Source organism: Ovis aries, chromosome 2 (genome assembly GCF_016772045.2).
Source record: "Ovis aries strain OAR_USU_Benz2616 breed Rambouillet chromosome 2, ARS-UI_Ramb_v3.0, whole genome shotgun sequence".
Classification (NCBI taxonomy): domain Eukaryota; kingdom Metazoa; phylum Chordata; class Mammalia; order Artiodactyla; family Bovidae; genus Ovis; species Ovis aries.
The window spans coordinates 60,078,543-60,099,385 of NC_056055.1; the positions used below are offsets into that span (position 1 = coordinate 60,078,543).

Sequence of the window (20,843 nt, forward strand, 5' to 3'; positions counted from 1 at the left end):
AAGGCCCAGTGTGCAAAATGTCCTCAGCATTTCCCAGGAAGTCATAGAGCTACAGCGCAGTTTGGGCCTCCCATCTCCCTACTTTCCATGGAAGCTCTGTCTATTCTGGACTCAGTGTCAGCACTTCTGGGGGCAGGAAGAGAAAGCTGGAGCCTGAGTGCTGTTGAGAAAGCTGCCCCTGGAAACTGCTTCCTCTTCCTACTTTCTCCTTTATCTTAAAGCAGGTCTCAGCTGCCTATGACAAACAGGAGTCTTCCTTCTGCACCATTTTCCCTAGTCCAGTATTTTCCCCCCAGATTTGTCTACAACTAGCATTATGTCTGCCTTTCGCAAAGCTGAATTTTGCTCCTGTTGGATGACGGCATTAAGTTACACTGAGGAAAGGATTTAAATAGTTTATCTCTCTTTACCTATAACTTTTTAGAGCCAGCAAAACTGAGCAACTGGATTTGGGGTTCAACCAAAAGCCAGTCTGGTTGAATTAGAGAATGTGGTGGTAAATTAAGTGGAATTTGGTGTGTTTTGCATTCTACAAGTCTCAGTTCTGTCTTTTTTTTCTAGACAGATGAACACAGATTAATTTTACATTACAAAAAATTAAGAAAGACAAATTGCAAAGGACAAAGAGAACCTGAGTGCTCACACAAATCCCTGTTCCTCCCCGACAGATCTGCTGTGAGCTAGAAGAGTGCCAGAACCCTTGCCTGGAGCTGGAACCCTTTGAGTGTGGCTGTGATGAGATCCTGGTGTACCAGCAGGAGAACCCTTCAGTGACTTGTGATCAGGTGGTTCTCCTTGTCAAGGAAGTCATCAACAGGAGGTGTCCGGAGATGGCCTCCAACAGCCGGACATCCTCCACAGAAGCGGTGGCAGGCAGTGCCCCGCTTTCCCAGGGATCTTCAGGGATTATGGAGTTATATGGTTCTGATGTAGAGCCACAGCCCAGCTCCGTGAATTTCATGGAAAACCCTCCCGATCTCGGCGATTCTAACCAGGCCCAGGTGGATGTCAATGCGGACCTGGTGAGCCCAGACAGTGGGCTGGCCACCATCAGGAGCAGCCGCTCGTCCAAGGAGAGCTCCGTGTTCCTCAGTGACGACAGCCCTGTGGGAGAAGGGGTGGGGCCTCACCACAGCCTCCTCCCAGGGTTTGACTCCTACAGTCCCATCCCCGAAGGAGCAGTAGCCGAGGAGCATGCCCGCTCTGGAGAACACGGTCAATCATTCGACCTTTTCAACTTTGACCCAGCACCCAGGGTTTCTGGGCAGTCCCAGCCATCCTCCCATTCTGCAGACTACTCCCCAACAGATGACTTCTTTCCCAACAGTGATTCCTCAGAAGGACAGCTCACCATGGGGTCTAAAGAACTTGACAGGAGGGGGATGGACATGCCTAATTATTCATCCAGTTCTCTCTTGTCAGGGGCTGGCAAAGAGAGCCTCGTGGAATTTGATGAGGAGTTTGTCCAGAGACAAGAAAGTCCCGGGGATAATTCGGAAAGAAATTTGAGCCTGACAGGTTTTATGCAAGATGAATCTCCTTCTCCAGAAAGTCTAAAAACTGTTGGAAAGAGGATCCCACCCACACCTATGAACAGCTTTGTGGAAAGTTCACCATCCACTGAAGAACCAGCTCTGCTCTATTCAGAAGATGTAACCCCCAAGACAGTCAACACAGGTCACCCAGGGCCACCTCTAACCCGGGCGCGATGCAGCAGCTGGTGGGATGGTTTGGAAATTGACTCTAAAAATATTGCGGATGCATGGAGTTCCAGCAAGCAGGAATCTGTCTTCCAGAGCCCCGAGTCCTGGAAAGATCATAAGCCAAACCCAGCTGATAGGAGAGCCTCAGACTCTATATTTCAACCCAAGAATCTCGACTTCCCAAAGTCAAGTCCCTGGGAGTCAGAATTTGGTCAGCCTGGGCTGGGCAACAAGAATATTCAAGACTCAGATGAGAAAAGCTTTCAGTTTCAGGACATGGCCCCTGAGCAATCACGTTTGCTGAATGTTTCTCCTCACGGAACAAACCACCTGATAGAAGACTTCGCTGCCCTGTGGCGTTCTGACCGCTCTCCCACCGCCATGCCTGAGCCGTGGGGAAACCCCACAGATGACGAGGAACCAGCTGCTGCAGCGTCATTCCCAGCCTGGAGCGCATTTGGTGAAGAAGGTGATGCCAAGGCTTTGAAAAATACTTGGAATCTGCACCCAACGAGCAGCGAGACACCTTCTGTGAGAGACCCAAACGAGTGGGCCATGGCCAAAAGCGGGATTGCTTTCCCTTCAGAAGACCTCGTGGACAGTTCACCCAGTGAGGCAAATAATGAAGCAGTTCCAGAAATCTGGGGCAAGAAGAACCATGACCCCAGGGATGATATTCTCATATCTGGAAATCCCACGTCTGATCTGGATCATCCGTGGAATAGTTCTAAGCCAGCAAAGGACCATCAGAACAGTGTGGTGGACCCAACAATTACGGGCAAGGTGTACAAAAATGTAGATTCTTGGAACTTTTTCGACGAGAATAACAAGGAAGGAGGTTCAGATGTCCCAGCACCTTGGGAGGACTCCTTCTTATCTTATAAATGTTCTGACTACAGTGCATCCAACATGGGGGAAGACTCAGTGCCCTCCCCCTTAGATACCAACTACTCCACTTCTGACTCTTACACTTCACCAACATTGGCCAGAGAGGAGAAGGAAACCAAAGACAAGCCACTCACTAAAGGGGAGGGTTTTGAGTCACAAGATGCTAACTGTACTGCAGGGGGCGCTGACGTGCCTCCTCAGTCCCCGCAGCAGCCACCAAGAAATCGAATCAGTTCCGGTCCTGGGAACCTGGAAATGTGGGCTTCATCTCAGGCGGATGGTGGCTCAGAAATAAATGCCACTCACAGCCCAGATAAAGATCTACTCCAGGTAGAGCCCACGGACGATCAGAATGTCTCCCTGGAGGATGACGTGGGCGAAAGCAGCCAGTCCAGTTATGACGACCCCAGCATGATGCAGCTGTACAACGAGACGAACCGACAGCTCACACTTCTGCACAGCAGTGCTGACGCCCGGCAGGCAGCCCCTGACAGCCTCGACACGTGGAACAGAGTGATTCTGGAGGACACGCAGTCTACTGCAACCATCTCGGATATGGACAATGACTTGGACTGGGATGACTGCAGTGCGGGGGTGGCCATCACTGGTGAAGGTCAGGCACGAGGGTACTTGGCGGAAGGTAGCGAACCTGAAACCCGATTCTCAGTGAGACAGGTGGAACCCTGGGGCGTGGAGTATCAGGAGGCAAATCAGGCAGACTGGGAACTCCCTGCCTCCTCTGAGCACAGCCTGGACGTGGCTCCTGATGAATACCACGTGCTGAATGAGAAAAGTGGGCAGCTGATCGCGAATAGTATTTGGGATTCTGTCATGAGAGATAATACCGTTTCATCATTAATGTTACCTAGCCCATCGTATGCTGCAGATACAGAACAGAGCAGGTCACCTCCTGAAACAACCAGCTCATTAGAAAAAATTCAGGATGGTCACATTGCAGATGTGCTGGAAGCATCTGGAGCCAGCGAGTCTGAAACAATCAACCCTGACAAGCAGGACACATGCAGAGGAACCCTGCCAAGTGATACGGCGTATCTGGTGACCAGACTTGAGAACCCAGAGCATTTTGCATGCTCAGATCCCTGGAAGGGTCCTAGCGATGGAGAAAAGGAAAGTGAGAAGGAATTCCACGGAGCTGCTGATAGGGAGCACTCCAGTGATGAGCTAATGGATGGAGCCTCGGAAGCTTCTGAAAAAGAGCAAGATAGCCAGGAATGCCCATCCCCAGCTGCATCTGATCATCAAGAGATCTCCAATGAACCAGACAAAATCAGAAATTTTTCAGTGACTTCCAGTCCTCAGACCAAGGAACCCCAGGAAGTATTAGAGCAGGAGAAGGGGTCTTACACTCCAGACCCCTGTGATGTGCAAACAGAGGTGTCCGAAGATCGCTTGCCAGCAAGAGAGACCTGTGAAGAACACCTCATAAGCCCCAGAAGAAATTCAAGTGAAACTACTGAAGTTCCAGGTAGGCTGAATTCCACAAAAAGTGTGTCTCTGCCTAAAGTGGATGTGGAGAAATCTGAAGAATGTGACATTCTGGAGCCAGAGAAAATTAACCAAGAGCCACCTGATGAATGTCCCCAAGGCCTGGACTCTTGGGATGGCCCTAAAGACAGTGATGTGCTGGTCAGTGGTGCAAGTTCCGAGAGAACTATGAATCTCGAAGTTGAGAATACTGAAAACAGCCCTCCAAGAGCCAGCTTATCAGGAAATGATGACAGAGATAGTATTTCCAGTGAGTATACGCTTTCAAGTGCATCCAGTCCTGACATAAATGATTCTTCGGCTGCACTGCCTTCCTGGGACCAAGGACCCAATACTGGGCATCAGAAGGAAAATCAAAATGATTGGAGTACACAGAATCACCAAGAATCTGAACTAATGACTACTGATGGTCATGTAGAAGTAGTTGCTGAAATGCAGGGTTTGGAGAAAAACAGAATGGACAGGTTTGAAAGGAGCTTAGATCACAAGGTTCCTAAATTTTTAGAGTTTTGGGGTGACTCAATAGATGGTGATTCCTTTTCTTCTTTATCAAGCCCAGAAACAGGTAGATATTCTGAATATTCAGATACGTATCAGGAAAGAAATCTAGTGGTCAGCCATCAGGAGAAAAATGAACATGATCTTCCTGAAACTGTACAGCCAGAGGACACCAGCTTCATTTCAACAAGCTCAGGTTCTGATGATGATGGTGAAGGCTATGAAGAGTCAGTGGAGAAAGAGATCCATTCGGATACTTGTCAAGTGGCTCCGAGTGAACTCAGAGCTTGGGATTCATTGAATAAATCTAATAAGTCCTTGGCCACAGCAGATCCTGAATCTGAGCAATGTTCTGTTTATAGAGGCAGTCCAGAGGGAGCAGAGAATAAGTCAAACCCATCCTGTGATGATCAACAAAGCAGCCCTGATCGCTGGAATTTCTCACCAGTAAGGGAGACTGAATTACAGGTGACAGAAGTCGATAAGGAAACAAGGTCTTCTCCAGAAATGGGGAGGACAGGAGATGTCATATGGCAAATATCTCCCAAAGCTGAACCAAATAATGAAAATTACTCTAAATTGGAAATGGCTGACTTCTCAGCTGAGAGCACGGAGTGGTGGAAGGCCTCCCTCCAGGAAGGGCGACCAATTAAGAGTGCATTTGAAGGGGAATTATCTAACTCAAGTGCTGTGCTAGAAATGAATTCCTCAGTGTGCGAAAACATGGGTCCTTGGGGAGTGCCCATTCAGGGTGATACTGAATCCCTGGCACTACATGGTACCAATCCTTTCAATGATAACCATCAGTCACCCTTTCTAGATGATAATAGGGAGAGTGCCCATGAGCAACTTTGGAACATTCAACCAAGGCAGCCAGACCCAGAAGCTGATCAGCTTAACCAACTTGTAATATTGGACCAGATTAAAGACACAGATTCCAGAGAACAAACCTTCGTGTCTTCTGCCGGTGACGAACTCTCCTCTGAAGTACCTACGCAAGAACAGTGTCAGAATTCAGTGCTGTCTGCCTGGGACCAGCCAGACTCGTCTTGTACTTACGCAGATGAAAATGGATGCATTGTATCTGGTGTAGCAACAACTGAATGTCAAGAAACAAATTGGTGGGAAGAAGGAAAATCACACCCAAGTGAAATGACAAATTCAAATATCACCTCTGAAGATGTCCCTGCTGTCAGTTCTTCCACCCGGATGATGAACAAGTCAGGTTCTGAATGGAGTGACTCTGCTCCTACTGAGGGCCCGCAGGGCACGTTTGTTCCAGATATTTTACACGGCAACTTCCAAGAGGGTGGGCACCTGGCCTCAGCTTCGCCCGACTTGTGGGTGGGTGTGAAACAGCCCTTCAGTGTGAAGACAGATGGTGAGAATCCTGATATACTGACTCACTGTGGCCACGACAGCAATTCCCAGGCTTCCAACAGCCCTGATGTTTGTCAGGATTATGAAGTAAAGGCAGAGACTGAGCAGCACATCGATGCTGGGCTGGGGCCGGAAGGGGAAGCCAGTGAGCTCTATCTCACTGAGCCAGACACAGATGAAGAATCCAGACAGGAGCCTGGGCAGGAATTCGCCCCTTATACTTCAGAGCTGTCCTCTGAAAATGTCATTCCACTGCCTCCAGTCAGCGAGCAGACAAACACAAATGACTCATCTCAGCCTTCCTCTCAGGAGTGTTTTCCTGAACCTTCCGAAATTAATGGTGAAAACAATATAGGCTTAAAAGCATCAGAACAAGGAGCCAACCCAGCTATGGCACCAATTTTGGAACCTGTTGACAGAACAATCTCAATGATTGAAAACGTGGAAACTGGTATCTGTGTAACTTACCAAGAGCCAACTGTGGACGACAGTAGGTCTTCGATATCAGAAGACTTTCTTCCTCAGAGGCAGACCGATGCAGGGGACTTGTTGGACCATGAGCAGCCCTTTGTTACTGAGAATCCTGCCATGGTTCCTGATGCTTTGCTAGCCTCGGACACTTGTTTGGATGTCAGCGAAGCTGCCTTTGACCACAGTTTCAGCGATGCTTCGGGTCTCAACACGTCCACGGGCACAATAGATGACATGAGTAAGCTGACGTTATCAGAAGGCATTCCTGAAACGCCATTTGATGGGGAGACAGGGAAGCAAGATATCTGTTCATCTGAAGCCTCATGGGGTGACTTTGAGTATGAAGTCATGGGCCAAAATATTGATGAAGACTTAATGAAAGAGCCTGAACACTTTGTCTATGGTGGCGACCCTCCCTTGGAAGAAGATGCCCTGAAGCAGGAGTTGGCACCTTACACACCTCCCTTTGATTTGTCCTATCTCACAGAACCTACTCCTGGCATTGAAACCACAGAGGAAACTGGGACTCCAGAGGATGAGTCTCTGGGGAGCGAAGCAGCAGAGATACTGCTTTCTGCCCTTCCTGATGAAAGAAACCAGGAAAACCATGCTGAGACCACAGACAGACAGCCCGAAGGCCAGCCAGTTGTGTTGCATATTCACGAAGACCCTGAGTCAGGTCCTTTGCCTGCCGGAATCGATGCCAACCCTGAGTTGTCTCCATCACACATTGACTGGGAAGTAGAGACAGATCATTCAGATTCACCAGCAGGTGGAGACATAGGACCACCAAGTGGTAAGAAGCCTTTCATTCCTCCACGCTCGAGAAATTGCTGCTTTCATTCAATTAATGCATTTGTAAAATGCGCTCTTCCTACCAATGTTGGTACAGAGGAACTAACTACATTTGCAGTGCATGCTCAACCAAGTCTTGACTTACTGCAGTAATATCTACTGCTTATATAATAGCTATCCTTGAGAGTGCATGCAAATTAAACAGCTCTACAAAATATTTTAAAAGTATTTTTTATCCATCTCTCTTTAGATAGATCATTTGCAAAGATCACAAGTCACATAATGTGTTAATGAAGTCTTGTTTTCTCCTTCTCACCTTCATTTTTCACTTTTAGGTGCCAGTGAGGGAATATTAGAGTTGGAAGAAGAAAAAATAATTCCTACCGAAGAGCCTGAGCAGGTAAAATCAGAACATGGGGAGGAAAGGAACACTGAGAAGAAAGAAGATCGTCATGCATTGCACATGGATTACATACTTGTAAACCATGAAGAAAATTCACTGCCAGAGCCAGAGGCCTGTGAAGCTAGAGAAAGCACATCGGAATTAGAAGAGCTTCACGTAGATTCCGAAAAAGGGCTGCCAGAAACTCGGTTAGCCAGCTCCCCGGACACAGGTCAACCAGCTTCCTTAAATGAAAGAAATCATCTATCTACAGAGAGAATGTCTTCCAAAGATGATAAGAGATCATCTTTTGAAAGCCCTGGGCAAGACCAGAGTTGGATGGTCTTGGGCCGTAGTGAGGTTAGTGATCCATCATCGGAGACCATGGACTCAGGACCTGGATGGTCTGGTGAGGCTGTGGAGCCAGCCTCTGATCGCAGCTTGGGCCAGAGCCCCCAGATACAGATTCTGGAGGAAATGAAGCCTCTGGAATCTTTAGCACTAGGGGAAGCCTCTGATCTGGGCAGCCAATCACGGAGGAGCAAGAGCCGAGGCAGAGCTGGCCCTGATGCAGTTATGCTGCAGCCTGTCACCCATGACAATGAATGGGAAATGCTTTCACCACAAAACATAATCCCTGAAATGGAAATGGAGGAGGAGACGGAGTTTCTTGAGCCCAGAACAAGGAAACCAAGACCAAATGGGTAAGCAAAAAACTACATTTATTTTTTTCCTGGAAACTATTTTGTTAGAGACTGGGGAACCAGTGAGGGTTTATGGAGTATGAAGAATATCTAGATGATAGGAGCTTTGCTTACATGTATTGCAAAGCATAACATCAGTGAAAGCAGCTGCTAGATAACCATAATGATTACGAGGATTTGTGTACATTTTCAGCCAAAAAAGGCCCTTTAGTTTCCATCCACAGTCTTAAACTTACCTTTCTGACTTCATCTAACTTACCTAACTTACCTAACTTCCTCATCTACTCAATACCTGTTTTACTTTTAAATAGTTACTTGGTACTGGAGGGGAACAAATACACATTTATTCATAGTGCAAGGCAGTTTGCACACATTATCTTACTTAATTCTTACAACAACCCTCAAGTGGTAGGTTTTAATTTTTATACATACTGGTGGAGGGTGGGGATTTGGGGCTCAGAAAGTTTCTATAACTTGCCAAGGATTAAGTAACCAGAGTGGGCACTCTGAGATTCAAAGTTGTCTACCTCCAAAACCTGTGTTTTCCAGCAGACACACTGCCTGTCATATAGAAAAGGTGATTCTGTTTTTATGTGAGTATCTAACTTACTAATAGGGAATGAGGAGACTCCATAGCAGGCTTAAAATCTTAATGTGAAATATGCATTCCTTAATTGATTGAAAATTAGCAAATAACCATCAAACCAGTAATTCATTCATTCATTTGCTGTTTGGATTTTGAGAATCTGCTCTGGCCAAGTTTCTGGGTAGCCAGTGGACATTGTTCTTGTTCTGAAGTTTCCAGGCCCTGCTAAAACTGTTTAGGGTGGTTCATTTCTCTTTACTTGCTCTGATAAAGCACCCCTGCTTCCAGGGACAAAAGGACATGTTGTGAAAAGTATCTTAAATTACATGTTTCCTCCTTAAAGTAGTGGAGGAAAAAGTACCTTTTTCTTACTCATTTTTTTTAAGTTTAGTTTTTAGCTTATGTTGGAGTACAGTTGACTTACAGTGTTAGTTTCAGTTGTACAGCAAAATGATCCACTTGTATATACACATAAATCCATTCTTTTCCAGATTCTTTTCCCATATAGGTCATTACAGAGTATTGAGTAGAGTTTCCTGTGCTATACAGTAGTCCTTGTTGATTAGCTATTTTTATATACAGTAGCATGTATATGCAGAGAAGGCAATGGCACCCCACTCCAGTACTCTTGCCTGGAAAATCCCATGGATGGAGGAGGCTGGTAGGCTGCAGTCCATGGGGTCACTAAGAGTCAGATATGACTGAATGACTTCACTTTTACTTTTCACTTTCATGCATTGGAGAAGGAAATGGCAACCCACTCCAGTGTTCTTGCCTGGAGAATCCCAGGGACAGAGGAGGCTGGTGGGCTGCTGTCCATGGGGTCGCACAGAGTCGGACACGACTGAAGCGGCTTATCAGCAACAGCAGCAGCAGCAGCAGCGGCATGCCCTCTGCGTGTCAAGGCAGCTGGATTTCAGCTTGGCTCTACCACTGCCACTTACATGTTTTAATTAACCCTAGATTTAAGTTTCCTCATCCGTAAATTGGTGGGTTGGGCTGGAGGATCTCGTGTCTTCCTTAATACTGAATCCTGCAACTTTAATTTGTATATAAATAGAAAGTGTCCAGGGAACTTTGCCATTCACATTTCCCCGTGAAAGGAACAGAGAAATCAGAAAGAACAGTGGAGGAATGTTGAAGGTTAGCAAAGTGCTATCAAGAGTTAAAAGCTGTGCCCTGTTCAAGTGCAGCTTCATAAATCCAGACATTTTCAGTTGGCCTAATCGTTCGTTCTTCCTGTCAAGCTGTTTCCTTCCAGAGAGACCTAAGATCCGTTATCAGAAAGAGTAGCAGATGGATCCCAGCGGCCCTGCTGGCATTGTTATAGATTGAGCTCAGAACACAGGCAGCCTTGAGTTGGCTGAGCTATTGTTTGGCTTCTTGTCTGCATTTTGCACATGCCGCTGAAATCCAGCAGATGATAGTGTTCAGTGGTGCCACTTTCCCCTTTTAATGACATTTCTTTGCTCATCTCTTTCTGCTCAGCCCCTGCAGGAGTGAAAATTTTCTCACAATTGGGGAAGGGGTCAGATTTTCCCACTGGCATTTGTTTCCCCTTTTACCTAAATAATCTACTCTGAAGTATTTGAAAGCTTTTCTCTGTGCTAGATTTTGGAAGGATGTAGAATTATCTAAAACAGTGGTTTTCTGAATGGGGCCCTAAAAGCAGCAGCCCTCAGCATCATCTAGTACTTGCTAGGAAGGTATATTACTTGCTCTACCCCATACCTCTTCAATCAGGAACTTCACTCATCTGTTTCAATACCTCCTCCAGGGCATTCTGATGCACAGTAGTTTGAGAACTGCTGGTATGAAACTTAGTCCCATCCCTCTAGGAGTTATTTGGTAAAAGAGTTCAACATAAATGTAAAAGTAGATAATAGTGTGATATTTAAATCAAGATAGTTGATGGCCAATGTCTGTTTAAATATAAATAGCTACCAGTTATGGATATTGGCCCTGGACCAGTTTCTAAGCATTGTATATGCAGAGTCACATGTTACCATGGCAACTGCATGAGGTAAGGATTACACAAGGGAGGAAACTGATGTTTAGGAAGTTTGAATGGCTTCTCTGGTTTATAGTTAAAAAGTGAAGAAGCAAGGATTTGAAAGAGCCTCTTTATGTCTGGAGTATGTGTTAATGCTAGTAAATTAAGAGGCATTTGTGTAGACACTTTTTTTTTTAATTGGAGGATAATTTATTTATAGTGTTGTGATACAACGTGAGTCAGCTATGTGTGTACATATATCCCCTCCTGCTTGAGCCTCCCTCGCAGCCCCCTCAACCCATCCCACCTGTCTAGGTCATCACAGAGCACAGGGCTGAGCTCCCTATGCTTTGCAGCTCTTCCCACTAGCTAGCCGTTTTACACAGGGCAGTGTATGCATGCCAGAGCTCCTCTCTCCATGGGCGCCACCCTCTCCTTCCCCCACTGGGTCTACAAGTCTTTTCTCTACGTCTGCATCTTCAGGTTCATCAGTACTATTTTTTAGACTTCATATATATATATGTGTTAATTGTGTAGAATACTTTTATGGAGGAGGAACAAGGATGGCTTATTATCCAGCTACATCAGGAGGTAGGGTGCCCAGGACCCATGATACTTTAAAAGGCCCATGAGATGTTTCTAATTTTCTTTTCAAATCAAAAGAAAAAGTGATTGTATTCCTATGTGACTTATATTCTGGGGTGGATTATATTTCTTTATACCAACACAGATGTGAAACAAAGTTTTAGGGTATTGTTTTGTTTTAGTAAGAGAAGGGGCCCATGGAAGCAAAATATAGAAGACCTACAGAAGTCATGTTGCGGTCCTGAGAGGTGCAATTTGAGACAGGCATTAAAGGAAGGCCATAGTCTGGAAGGGTGAAGTGGGTGAGAGGCTACTGAGTTAACTGGGGGAGAGCAGCATAAAGGAAATCTGGAGACTGGAAGGCGGTCACGGAAGCAATGAGAAGATGGCAATATTTTTCACACCAAAAACCTGGAGACATCTGATGCATCATCTAATCATAGGCAAAAACCAAGACTGTCTAGAAAAAAATATATTAAAACCTGATCTTCAAAAATAAAAGTAGGCTAATAGTATATGTAAGATGACATACCAACTACAAACTGACTTTTTGCCCTCACATCACCCACCACACCCTCTCTGAGCTCCCACACTGTTTGGAGAGCAGTGAACCATATTTTCAGAATCTGAGGGAGCATTGGAAAGATACGTTTTCTCATCATACCCCACCTACTGTCTCTTGTTAACAAAACTTATTGTGAGTGCTGGGAAATCAATGTCCCCCTTGATATCTTCACCATTGTGTTCTAGGTCCTAGGATTCATCTTCCCAGAGGATTTGCCAACAGCCTGGTCATCTTCCAGCTGTAGACCCACCCAGGATTGCACGCCAGTTCCCCTGAGAGTGAGGCATATGCCTGATCTTTCCTGGGTGGCCACAGAGAGCAACTGCAGAGTAATCTGCGGCACACAGGCTTTTCTTAGAGGAAGGAACTGTGTATATGTTTATTTTAAGGAAGGTGTAGTTGCAAGAATGTCATGTGAAGAAAGGGTAAATGGTATTAGAGTTCTCCAGAGAAACAGAACCTATAGGAGCAATATATATGTATGAGAGAGGGAGAAGGGAGGGAGGAAGGGGAAATTGTTTTAAGAAATTGGAATTGGTTCGTACTGTTTTAGAGGCTGACAAGTCTGAATTCTGTAGGTCAGGTTAACAGGCAGGCAAGAGTTGTTGCAGTCTTGAGTCAGAATTCTGCAGGGAAGCAGGTTGGAAACTCAGGCAGAGTTTCCTTGTGGTAGACCTGAAGAGAGTTCTTCTCTTTTCAGGAAACGTCAGACTTCGCTCTTAAGGCCTTCAACTGATTAGATGAGGCCCACCCCCATTCCAGGGGGTGATCTCCCTTACTCAAACTCTGGTGACTTCAGTGTTGATCGTATCTAAAAAATATCTTCACAGCAACATCTGGACTGGTGTTTGACCAAACAACTGGGCACCAGAGCCTGTCCAGCTTGCCACCTAGCATTATCAGAGGTTATATTCAGGAATCTGAACTATATACTAAGAGCATGGAACTAAGAGAGGATGGAACGTTTGTAAATTCACCATTGGAATTATGTAAAAATGGGATGATTGCTATACAACTATGTTGGCTTTCTATAGGTGTGGGGCAAGGATACAGCTGTGTGGGATGATAAAAGGAAATAATTTTCAAGAAGACTAGGAAAGCTGGTAATACTTGCTGAATCTTTTGTAGATTAATGCAGCAAAGGGCAGTGGGTGAGAAAGAGGGGAGAGGGATGGAAAAGAGGGGGAGATGTTGTCACGTGTCCTTTTGAAACAGAGTGTTTAGAAGGAACCTAGTCCTTATATTTATGGAGCTGTATCTTTCAGTTTGGAGTATAGTTGGTTTACAGAGTTAATGTTAGTTTCAGGTGTATAGCAAAGTGAATCAATTATACATGTATCCATGCTTTAGATTCTTTTCCTCATATACAACAGAGTATTGAGTAGAGATCCCTCTGTTATATAGTAGGTTCTTATTATCTATTTATATTACTATATAGTAGTATTTTTGTCAATCCCATTGTCTCCTAGTCCTGTGAGGTGAGTTATCTGATACTCCCTAAAATAAGAAAAGGACTTCCCTGATAGCTCAGTTGGTAAAGAATCCACCTGCAATGCAGGAGACCCCGGTTTGATTCCTGGGTCAGGAAGATCCACTGGAGAAGGGATAGGCCACCCACTTGAGTATTCTTTGGCTTCTCTTGTGACTCAGCTGATAAAGAACCTGTCTGCAGTGTGAAAGACCTGGTTTGATCTCTGGGTTGGGAAGATCCCTTGGTGAAGGGAAAGGCAACCCACTGCAGTATTCTGGCCTGGAGAATTCCATGGACTCTATAGTCCATGGGGTTGCAAAGAGTCAGACACGACTGAGTGACTTTCACTTTTTAAAGTAAGAAAGACTTTTAAAATACAATATATTTTATATTCCCCATGACCTGCTTCTTACGTTGATCTCTGTGCTTTCTTTTTTCTTTTTAAGCTAGTGATTTGGGGCCCTTTCTTCCCTAACAAGACTATGGGAAAGAATTTGCCTTTCTCCTTTTAAGTGACACTATTAGAAGATCTTTTTACAGTTTTTCATGAGACCTTCTGAAATCAACTTTTTCTGTATATGACTTCTGGTTGAGAAGTTAGTACATTGGGTCTTACACCCATGTAAATGTTGGAAATGAAAAACAGGAAAAGGAATAATCCGTCCACTCTTTCTCTCAAGGCTGCTTAATGATCTGTTCGGGCTTTCAGAAGAATCAGGCTCTTTGAGCGCATACTGCCTCCTCTCTAGGTCTTGCTGTTTGAATGGGCTCTATCCCAGTTCTAAACATTTGCCCTTTCTCCAAGGTAAATTGATACTCTGTAAACTACAGTGTTCCCTTGTTTATTCACTGTTTTCTGGTTTTGCCCTGAACCAAACCTGGAAGACCAGACTTGGCACTGACTCTTCATTTATTTTTTGTAATTATATTTTATCATTTGGTGTGTTATATTTGGTGACCTGGTGGTGATAATTGTGTCATTTAATGTTCTTTAAATTGGCACTTCCAGCCTTAGTGCCAATTAAGAGAGAGAGACCTCTCTCTCTCCCTCTTTTTTTTTTTTTTTTTTTTTAATTTTGGTGTCTCCCCTACCTTCATTCCACTCCTGCCCAGCCACCTCTGCACTTCTGGCCAGCCCTTCCCAGAGTAGGCTTCCAATAAGTGCTGGAAGATAGACAAATATATTTTCTTTAGTCCATCCAATTTCCATTTGCAATAGACATGGCAAGTTTTATTATCCCAATTTCATAGAAAAAAAAAAAAAACAAACTGATTCAATAAGTGAGCTGTTTAATGTCATCCAGAAACGAGCAAATGGTAAAATTGAGGCTTGAACTTAAGTCTTCTCCCTTCTAGCTCAGTGCTTGTCAAATGAGACAGAGAGTAACTCTTTTTGAATTTCTATAGATTGATGTATTTATTCCTATTCTCCTGTTGTCCCATGGAAAGTTTCAAGTTCAAGAGCCGAAGTTCCCAAGGGAGATTTTGAGGATAACTGAGTCAGAACTCACCCCTGACTTTTCACACTGTCATGTGGCCAGTCTCTGAGCTCTTTTCACACCTGAGCACTTATTTCCTGCCTCAGCAAATCCATCACGGCCACTGCCGTGTCAGTGAGCTGCTTTTCATCTGTGAGGTGTGGCACCAACTCCAGCGGCTGGAGGCCAGAGGGAGGCGAGCGAATCAGACCCGTTGGTGTAAATATGTATATCTGTACAGATGTATATATTTTTAATATTCTATTTATTTGGCTGCACTGGATCTTAGTTGTGGAACACAGGATCTTTAGCTGTGGCATGCTAATAACTCTTAGTAGCCGGCATATAGGATCTAATTCCCTGACCGGGGATCGAACTTGGGCCCCCTGCATTAGGGGCGAGGAGTCTTAGCCACTGTACCACCAGGTAGGTCCCAGATGTGGTATTATGTGGTGAGGAATTTTACAGTGAGAGAAAACCACGAGCACTAAGATGAGGTGGTGCAACCCAGCGGTCTCGTGGGAGAAACACCCACAGAGGAGCCCTTTCGTGCTGTGTTGTCTTCTAACTTGAGGAAAAATCCAAGGATCCAAGGTACTTCTCTGGCTGAAATGGGCAAATGTCAAACCTGAGGTCAGGAAAAAAGACCTCCATGATAATTGATGGCTTTGAGGAAGACAAGAAGTCACGTCTTTTGAAAGCAAGATGTACTAGTGTATCAGGGACTCAGCAGGAAAGAGATGCCACATTCGAATAAAGATAATTGAAGAAATATTTAATAAAGGGAGTATTTACAAAGACAGTGGAAACTTTTGAGGAACTCACAAGGAATCATGGGGTAACCCAGGAATAGTAACAGAACAGCTGTTGTTATTCCAAGGCCTCAGAAGTGAGGGGAAGCAGTGAGTCCCAGACCCAGAATGAGAACTTTGGGTAGAAAGGGCCTTCCTACAAGGAGCAGGGCATGGTCAGCCTGAGGCATTCTGGAAGGAAGGAAGCCTCCTTCCTTCCTCCTCTGATCTCCCTCCAGCAGCCCTCATGGGTCAAAACAAAGTGGAATTTAGAGAGTGAAGGGAGGGAGCCTCCCAGGGAGAAGAGCAGGGTGGAACACGTTGGAAAGTGGACCTGAAGAAGCAAAGAGAAGCTAGGCAGCACAACTGGCTTAATTGGAAAGTGATGGAAACTTAGGTTCTGAAAAGTGTGCTGAGTTATATAAACGTACAGGATCAGTTTGGTATGCCTCCAGTGCTTTGGAGGATTTGTTTTCAAGATACTTATGAGAGTTCCTTTAAGACAAAGGCTGTCAAAAAGTCACTCTAGGATTAGGTCACCCTTTGTAGAAATCCAGGCTATACCAGTGGAGGAAATTAGAATACCTTCCCTTCATTTTAACTGTTGGCTAAAGGATGTGGCTTTTTAAAATTGTTGATGTAGAGAGTTTGGTTCTAGGTAATGGCTGGGAGTGGGTTTTTTTTTTAAATTTTTAAATTTATTTTATTGAAATAAAGTTGATTTACAGGGTTGATTTACAGTGTTAACTACTGTAAAGCAGAGTGATTCAGTTATACATGTATATACATTCTTTTTTATATTTTGTATTATGGTTTATCACAGGATATTGAATACAGTTCCCTGTGTTACAGAAGGACCTTGCTGTTTATCCATTCTGTATATAAGAGTTTGCATCTGCTAATCCCAAACTCCCAGTCCATCCCTCCTACACCCTCTCTCCCCCTTGGCAACCACCGGTCTGTTCTCTATATTCGTGAGTCTGTTTCTGTTTCATAGATAGGTTCGTTTGTGTCAAATTTAAACTGTACAGATATGTGATAACATATCATATTTGTCTTTCTCTTTCTGGCTTCACTTAATATGATAGTCTCTAGGTCCATCTGTGTGGCTGCAAATGGCATTATTTCATTGTTTTTTCATGGCTGAGTAGTACTCCATTATATATACGTATCACATCTTTATCCATCCGTCGATGGACATTTAGATTGTTTCCGTGTCTTGGCTACTGTGAATAGTACTGCTGTTAACATGTAGGTGCATGTATCTTTACAAGTTATAGTTTTGTCCAGATGTATGCCCAGGAGTAGGATTGCTGAATCATATGGCAACCCTATTTTTGTTTTTTTGAGGAACCTTTGCACTGTTTTCCATGATGGCTGTACCAGTTCACACTCCCACCAACAGTGTAGGAGGGTTCCCTTTCCCCTACATCCTCTCTAGAGCTTGATATTTTAATGATGGCCATTCTGACTGGTGTGAGGTGGTATTGATTTGCGTTTCTCTAGTAATTAGCAATGATGAGCATCTTTTCACGTGCCTATTGACCATCTGTATGTCTCCTTTGGAGAAGGGTCTATTTAGGTCTTTTGCTCATTTTTAGATTTATTTATTTTTTTGTTTTTGAGTTGTATGAACTGTTTGTACATTTTGGGAATTAAGCCCTTGTTGGGAACACCATTTGCAAATATTTTCTTTCAGTCCATAGGTTGTCTTTCATTTTGTTCATGGTTTCTATTGCTGTGCAAAAGCTTATAAGTTTAAGTTCTTTTTGTTTATTTTGCTTTCATTTCTATTGCCTTGGGAGACTGATCTAAGAAAACATTGGTATGATTTATGTCAGAGAATGTTTTGCTTGTGTTCTCTTCTAGGAGTTTTATGGTGTCATGTTTTATATTTAAGACTTTAGGCCACTTTGAGTTTATTTTTATGCATGATGTGAGGGTGTGTTTTAACTTCATTGATTTACATGTGGCTGTTCAGCTTCCAGAGAGTAAAATTTTTAATTCACTTACTTAAACTATCTGAAATGTTGATCAACTGAGAATTAGAATTTATGTTAGACTGAGTGAAAAATATGTCATGCATATGGTCCTTTATGATTCCAAACCGTACCCTGGATTAAGCCCAGCCAGCTGAGAACTATGTACCTTACCATATTTCAGAGGATCAAACACAGTTTCTTTATCCTGTTTTTTTTTTTTTTCAATTGGAATAGAATTGCTTTACAATGCTATGATAATTTCTGCTGTACAACAAAGTGAATCAGCTATACGTATACATACATCCCCTCTCTCAGACCTCCCTCTCACCTACCCGCCCCCCCCCCACCCCCGCATCCATCTAGGTCAGCACAGAGCACTGAGCTGAGCTCCCTGTGCCTTATAGCAAGTTCCTACTAGCTATCTGTCTTACTCATAGTAGTGTATTATTGCAAACCTAACCTTCCAGTCGTCCTACCCTGCACCTCCCCCCTGGATCTATGTGCTCGTTCATTCGTTCTCTATGTCTGTAGCTCTATTCCTGCTCTGGAACTAGGCTCATCTGCACCATTTTTTATAGATTCCACATGCGTGCATTAATAAGAGTCCCAGTTACTGCTTACATCTCTGATCACCACGACCACTCCCTCCATTAGCCCTCAGTCCTTCACATCACACTCTTCCAGTTTGGTGACTTCATGCCAGCCCTACTCTCAATCTAGAACTCTCCTAACATGGCTGGCTTATTCTCGTCATTTGTGGTTCTCCAGAGAAACCTCCTCAGAGAACGCAATGGCACCCCACTCCAGTACTCTTGCCTGGAAAATCCCATGGATGGAGGAGCCTGATAGGCTGCAGTCCATGGGGTCGCTACGAGTCGGACATGACTGAACGACTTCACTTTCATTTTTCACTTTCATGCATTGGAGAAGGAAATGGCAGCCCACTCCAGTATTCTTGCCTGGAGAATCCCAGGGACGGGGGAGCCTGGTGGGCTGCCATCTATGGGGTCACACAGAGTCGGACACGACTGAAGCGACTTAGCAGCAGCAGTAGCAGAAAACCTCCTATAACTGCTCCATCTATAGTAGTAATAGCTGTGTACAACCCAGTTATTCTAGTTCTCAACCAGGGGCACTTTTGCCCCTCGCACCTAGGGGACGTCTAGCAATATCTGGAGACATTTTTGGTTGCCACAACTGGGGCCATACTACTGTCATCTAATGAGTAGAGGTCACACCTGCTGCTAACATCCTATGGTGGACAAGGGAGCCCCCCCACACCAAAGGGTTATCCAACCCCAAGGGCCAGCAGTGCCCAGGTTGAGAGCCATGCGCTATCCCACCACCCTGCTCTGTTTTCTTCCTACCACTGTTCCTTATCTGGAAAGGTCTTCTGTTTATCTAATTGATTTTGTTGTGTCTGTCCCCACACATGAGAATGGACCCTCTAGAAAAGCACGCATTTGATTTGCTTGTTCTTTACTATACCCCTGGTGCTTAGAACAGCACTTGCCACATATTTAGGGGCCCCATAAATATACCCAATTGAAGGAATGGAAAAGAAAGTCAAGTCTGTCCAACCTAATTTGCTTTTAATGAAGATGATAATTACTAGTGTTTGCTGCTTCCCTTTCCAGAGGAGACATGCTCACTTTAGTTTGGCAGTGACATAGTTCAGGTTGCTGTAACAAATTACCATAGATTGACTGGGTGGTTTATAAACAACGCCAATTTCTTTCTCAAAGTCCTAGAGGCTGGAAATTCAAAGTCAGAATGCCCGCGTAGTTGTGTTCTGGTGAGAGCCCTCTTCCAGGTTTCATACTTCCAACTTCTCATTGAATCCTCATCTAGTAGAAGGAGTAAGAGAGCTCCTATTCATGAGTGTCACTCTCGCGACCTCACCTAATCCTGATTGCTTTCCAAAGGTCCCATCTCCTAAGGCCGTCACACAGGGGAAGGTTTAGGATTTCAACTGATGAATTCTAGGAGGACATATTCAGTTCATAACAGGAATATGCATCTTTTCTAACATTGAAAAAATCCATCTTTCTTTTGAAATTTGAGACCATAGTTACCTATTTTTGATGTTCTCATGCTTTTTATTATAGTTCTTCCAAGATTCTTACAGCTTTTCTGTTTGCTTAGAGTCCTGTTACCCATTTCACTCAGTTAGCCTCATGGAGAAAAACAGGTGTGCCTGTTGAGTTGTTTGTTTTTGTTTCTGCTTTTGTTATCCATTGCCTATACCAGTTTAAATCTCCGGGGGTGGGGGTGGGGGGAAATTAGTCTATTTACTTAGTCATCTGTTACATCATCAACTCAAGTAGTACTTGGCAATATATAATCTTCAAAGACCTTTCATATTATTGCTTTTTCAAACTTCAATTCATTAAATAATAATTTGAAAGTGTTAGGCTGTCAAAGAATAACTAAAAATCCCCAGGATTGACATCTACCATGTCCTTTCATCTATATAATAATCAGGAAAATACTTATTACATTTAAGCAGAAATTCTTTTTTTAAAAAATGATTGTAACTGCTCCAGTGAAATGAACAAGACAGTATATATCCTCAGATGCCCAGCTGTCACTGAGCTAGGGCTATTTTGCCTTGGCACAGTCTGAGAGAACATCCTGCAAGACAAGAGGAAATGCTGTTGTTGGTAACAGATGTCCCATACTTCCCCATTTAATGAAGTGCTACTTAATGTTTTAAAGGTGTCTATGGATGGACCTGATAACAATAACTTAATCATTTTCCATGTCAACTGTTGACTTTTTTAAAGTTTATTTTTAATTGGAGAATAATTGCTTTACAATGTTATGTTGGTTTCTGCCGTACAATAGCGTGAATCAGCTATATGTATACATATAGCTCTTGAGACTCCCTCCCGCTCCCCTATCCCACCCCTTCAGGTTGTCACAGAGCACCCAGCTAGCTCCGTGTGCTATACAGCAGCTTCCCACTACTATCTAGTTACACATGGTAGTGTATATTTTTAGATATTGAGGACAGGTTCACTTACAGTGTCTGTTCTACAACATGTAACTCCTCTTACTGCAGC

The 20,843-nt window shown here is 44.1% G+C and overlaps 1 protein-coding gene across 7 annotated transcripts in view; it reads left to right on the top strand.

The window, feature by feature from the left end:
- Window positions 1–20,843, top strand: part of PRUNE2 (prune homolog 2 with BCH domain) — a 291,989-nt gene that overhangs the window by 198,774 nt on the left and 72,372 nt on the right. For all 7 annotated transcript variants that reach the window (XM_027964476.3, XM_042243325.2, XM_060409321.1 and 4 more), the window contains 2 exons: window positions 669–7,242; window positions 7,577–8,327. In XM_027964476.3, coding sequence (XP_027820277.2) covers window positions 669–7,242; window positions 7,577–8,327 — 7,325 coding nt within the window. The remainder of the gene's footprint in view (window positions 1–668; window positions 7,243–7,576; window positions 8,328–20,843) is intronic.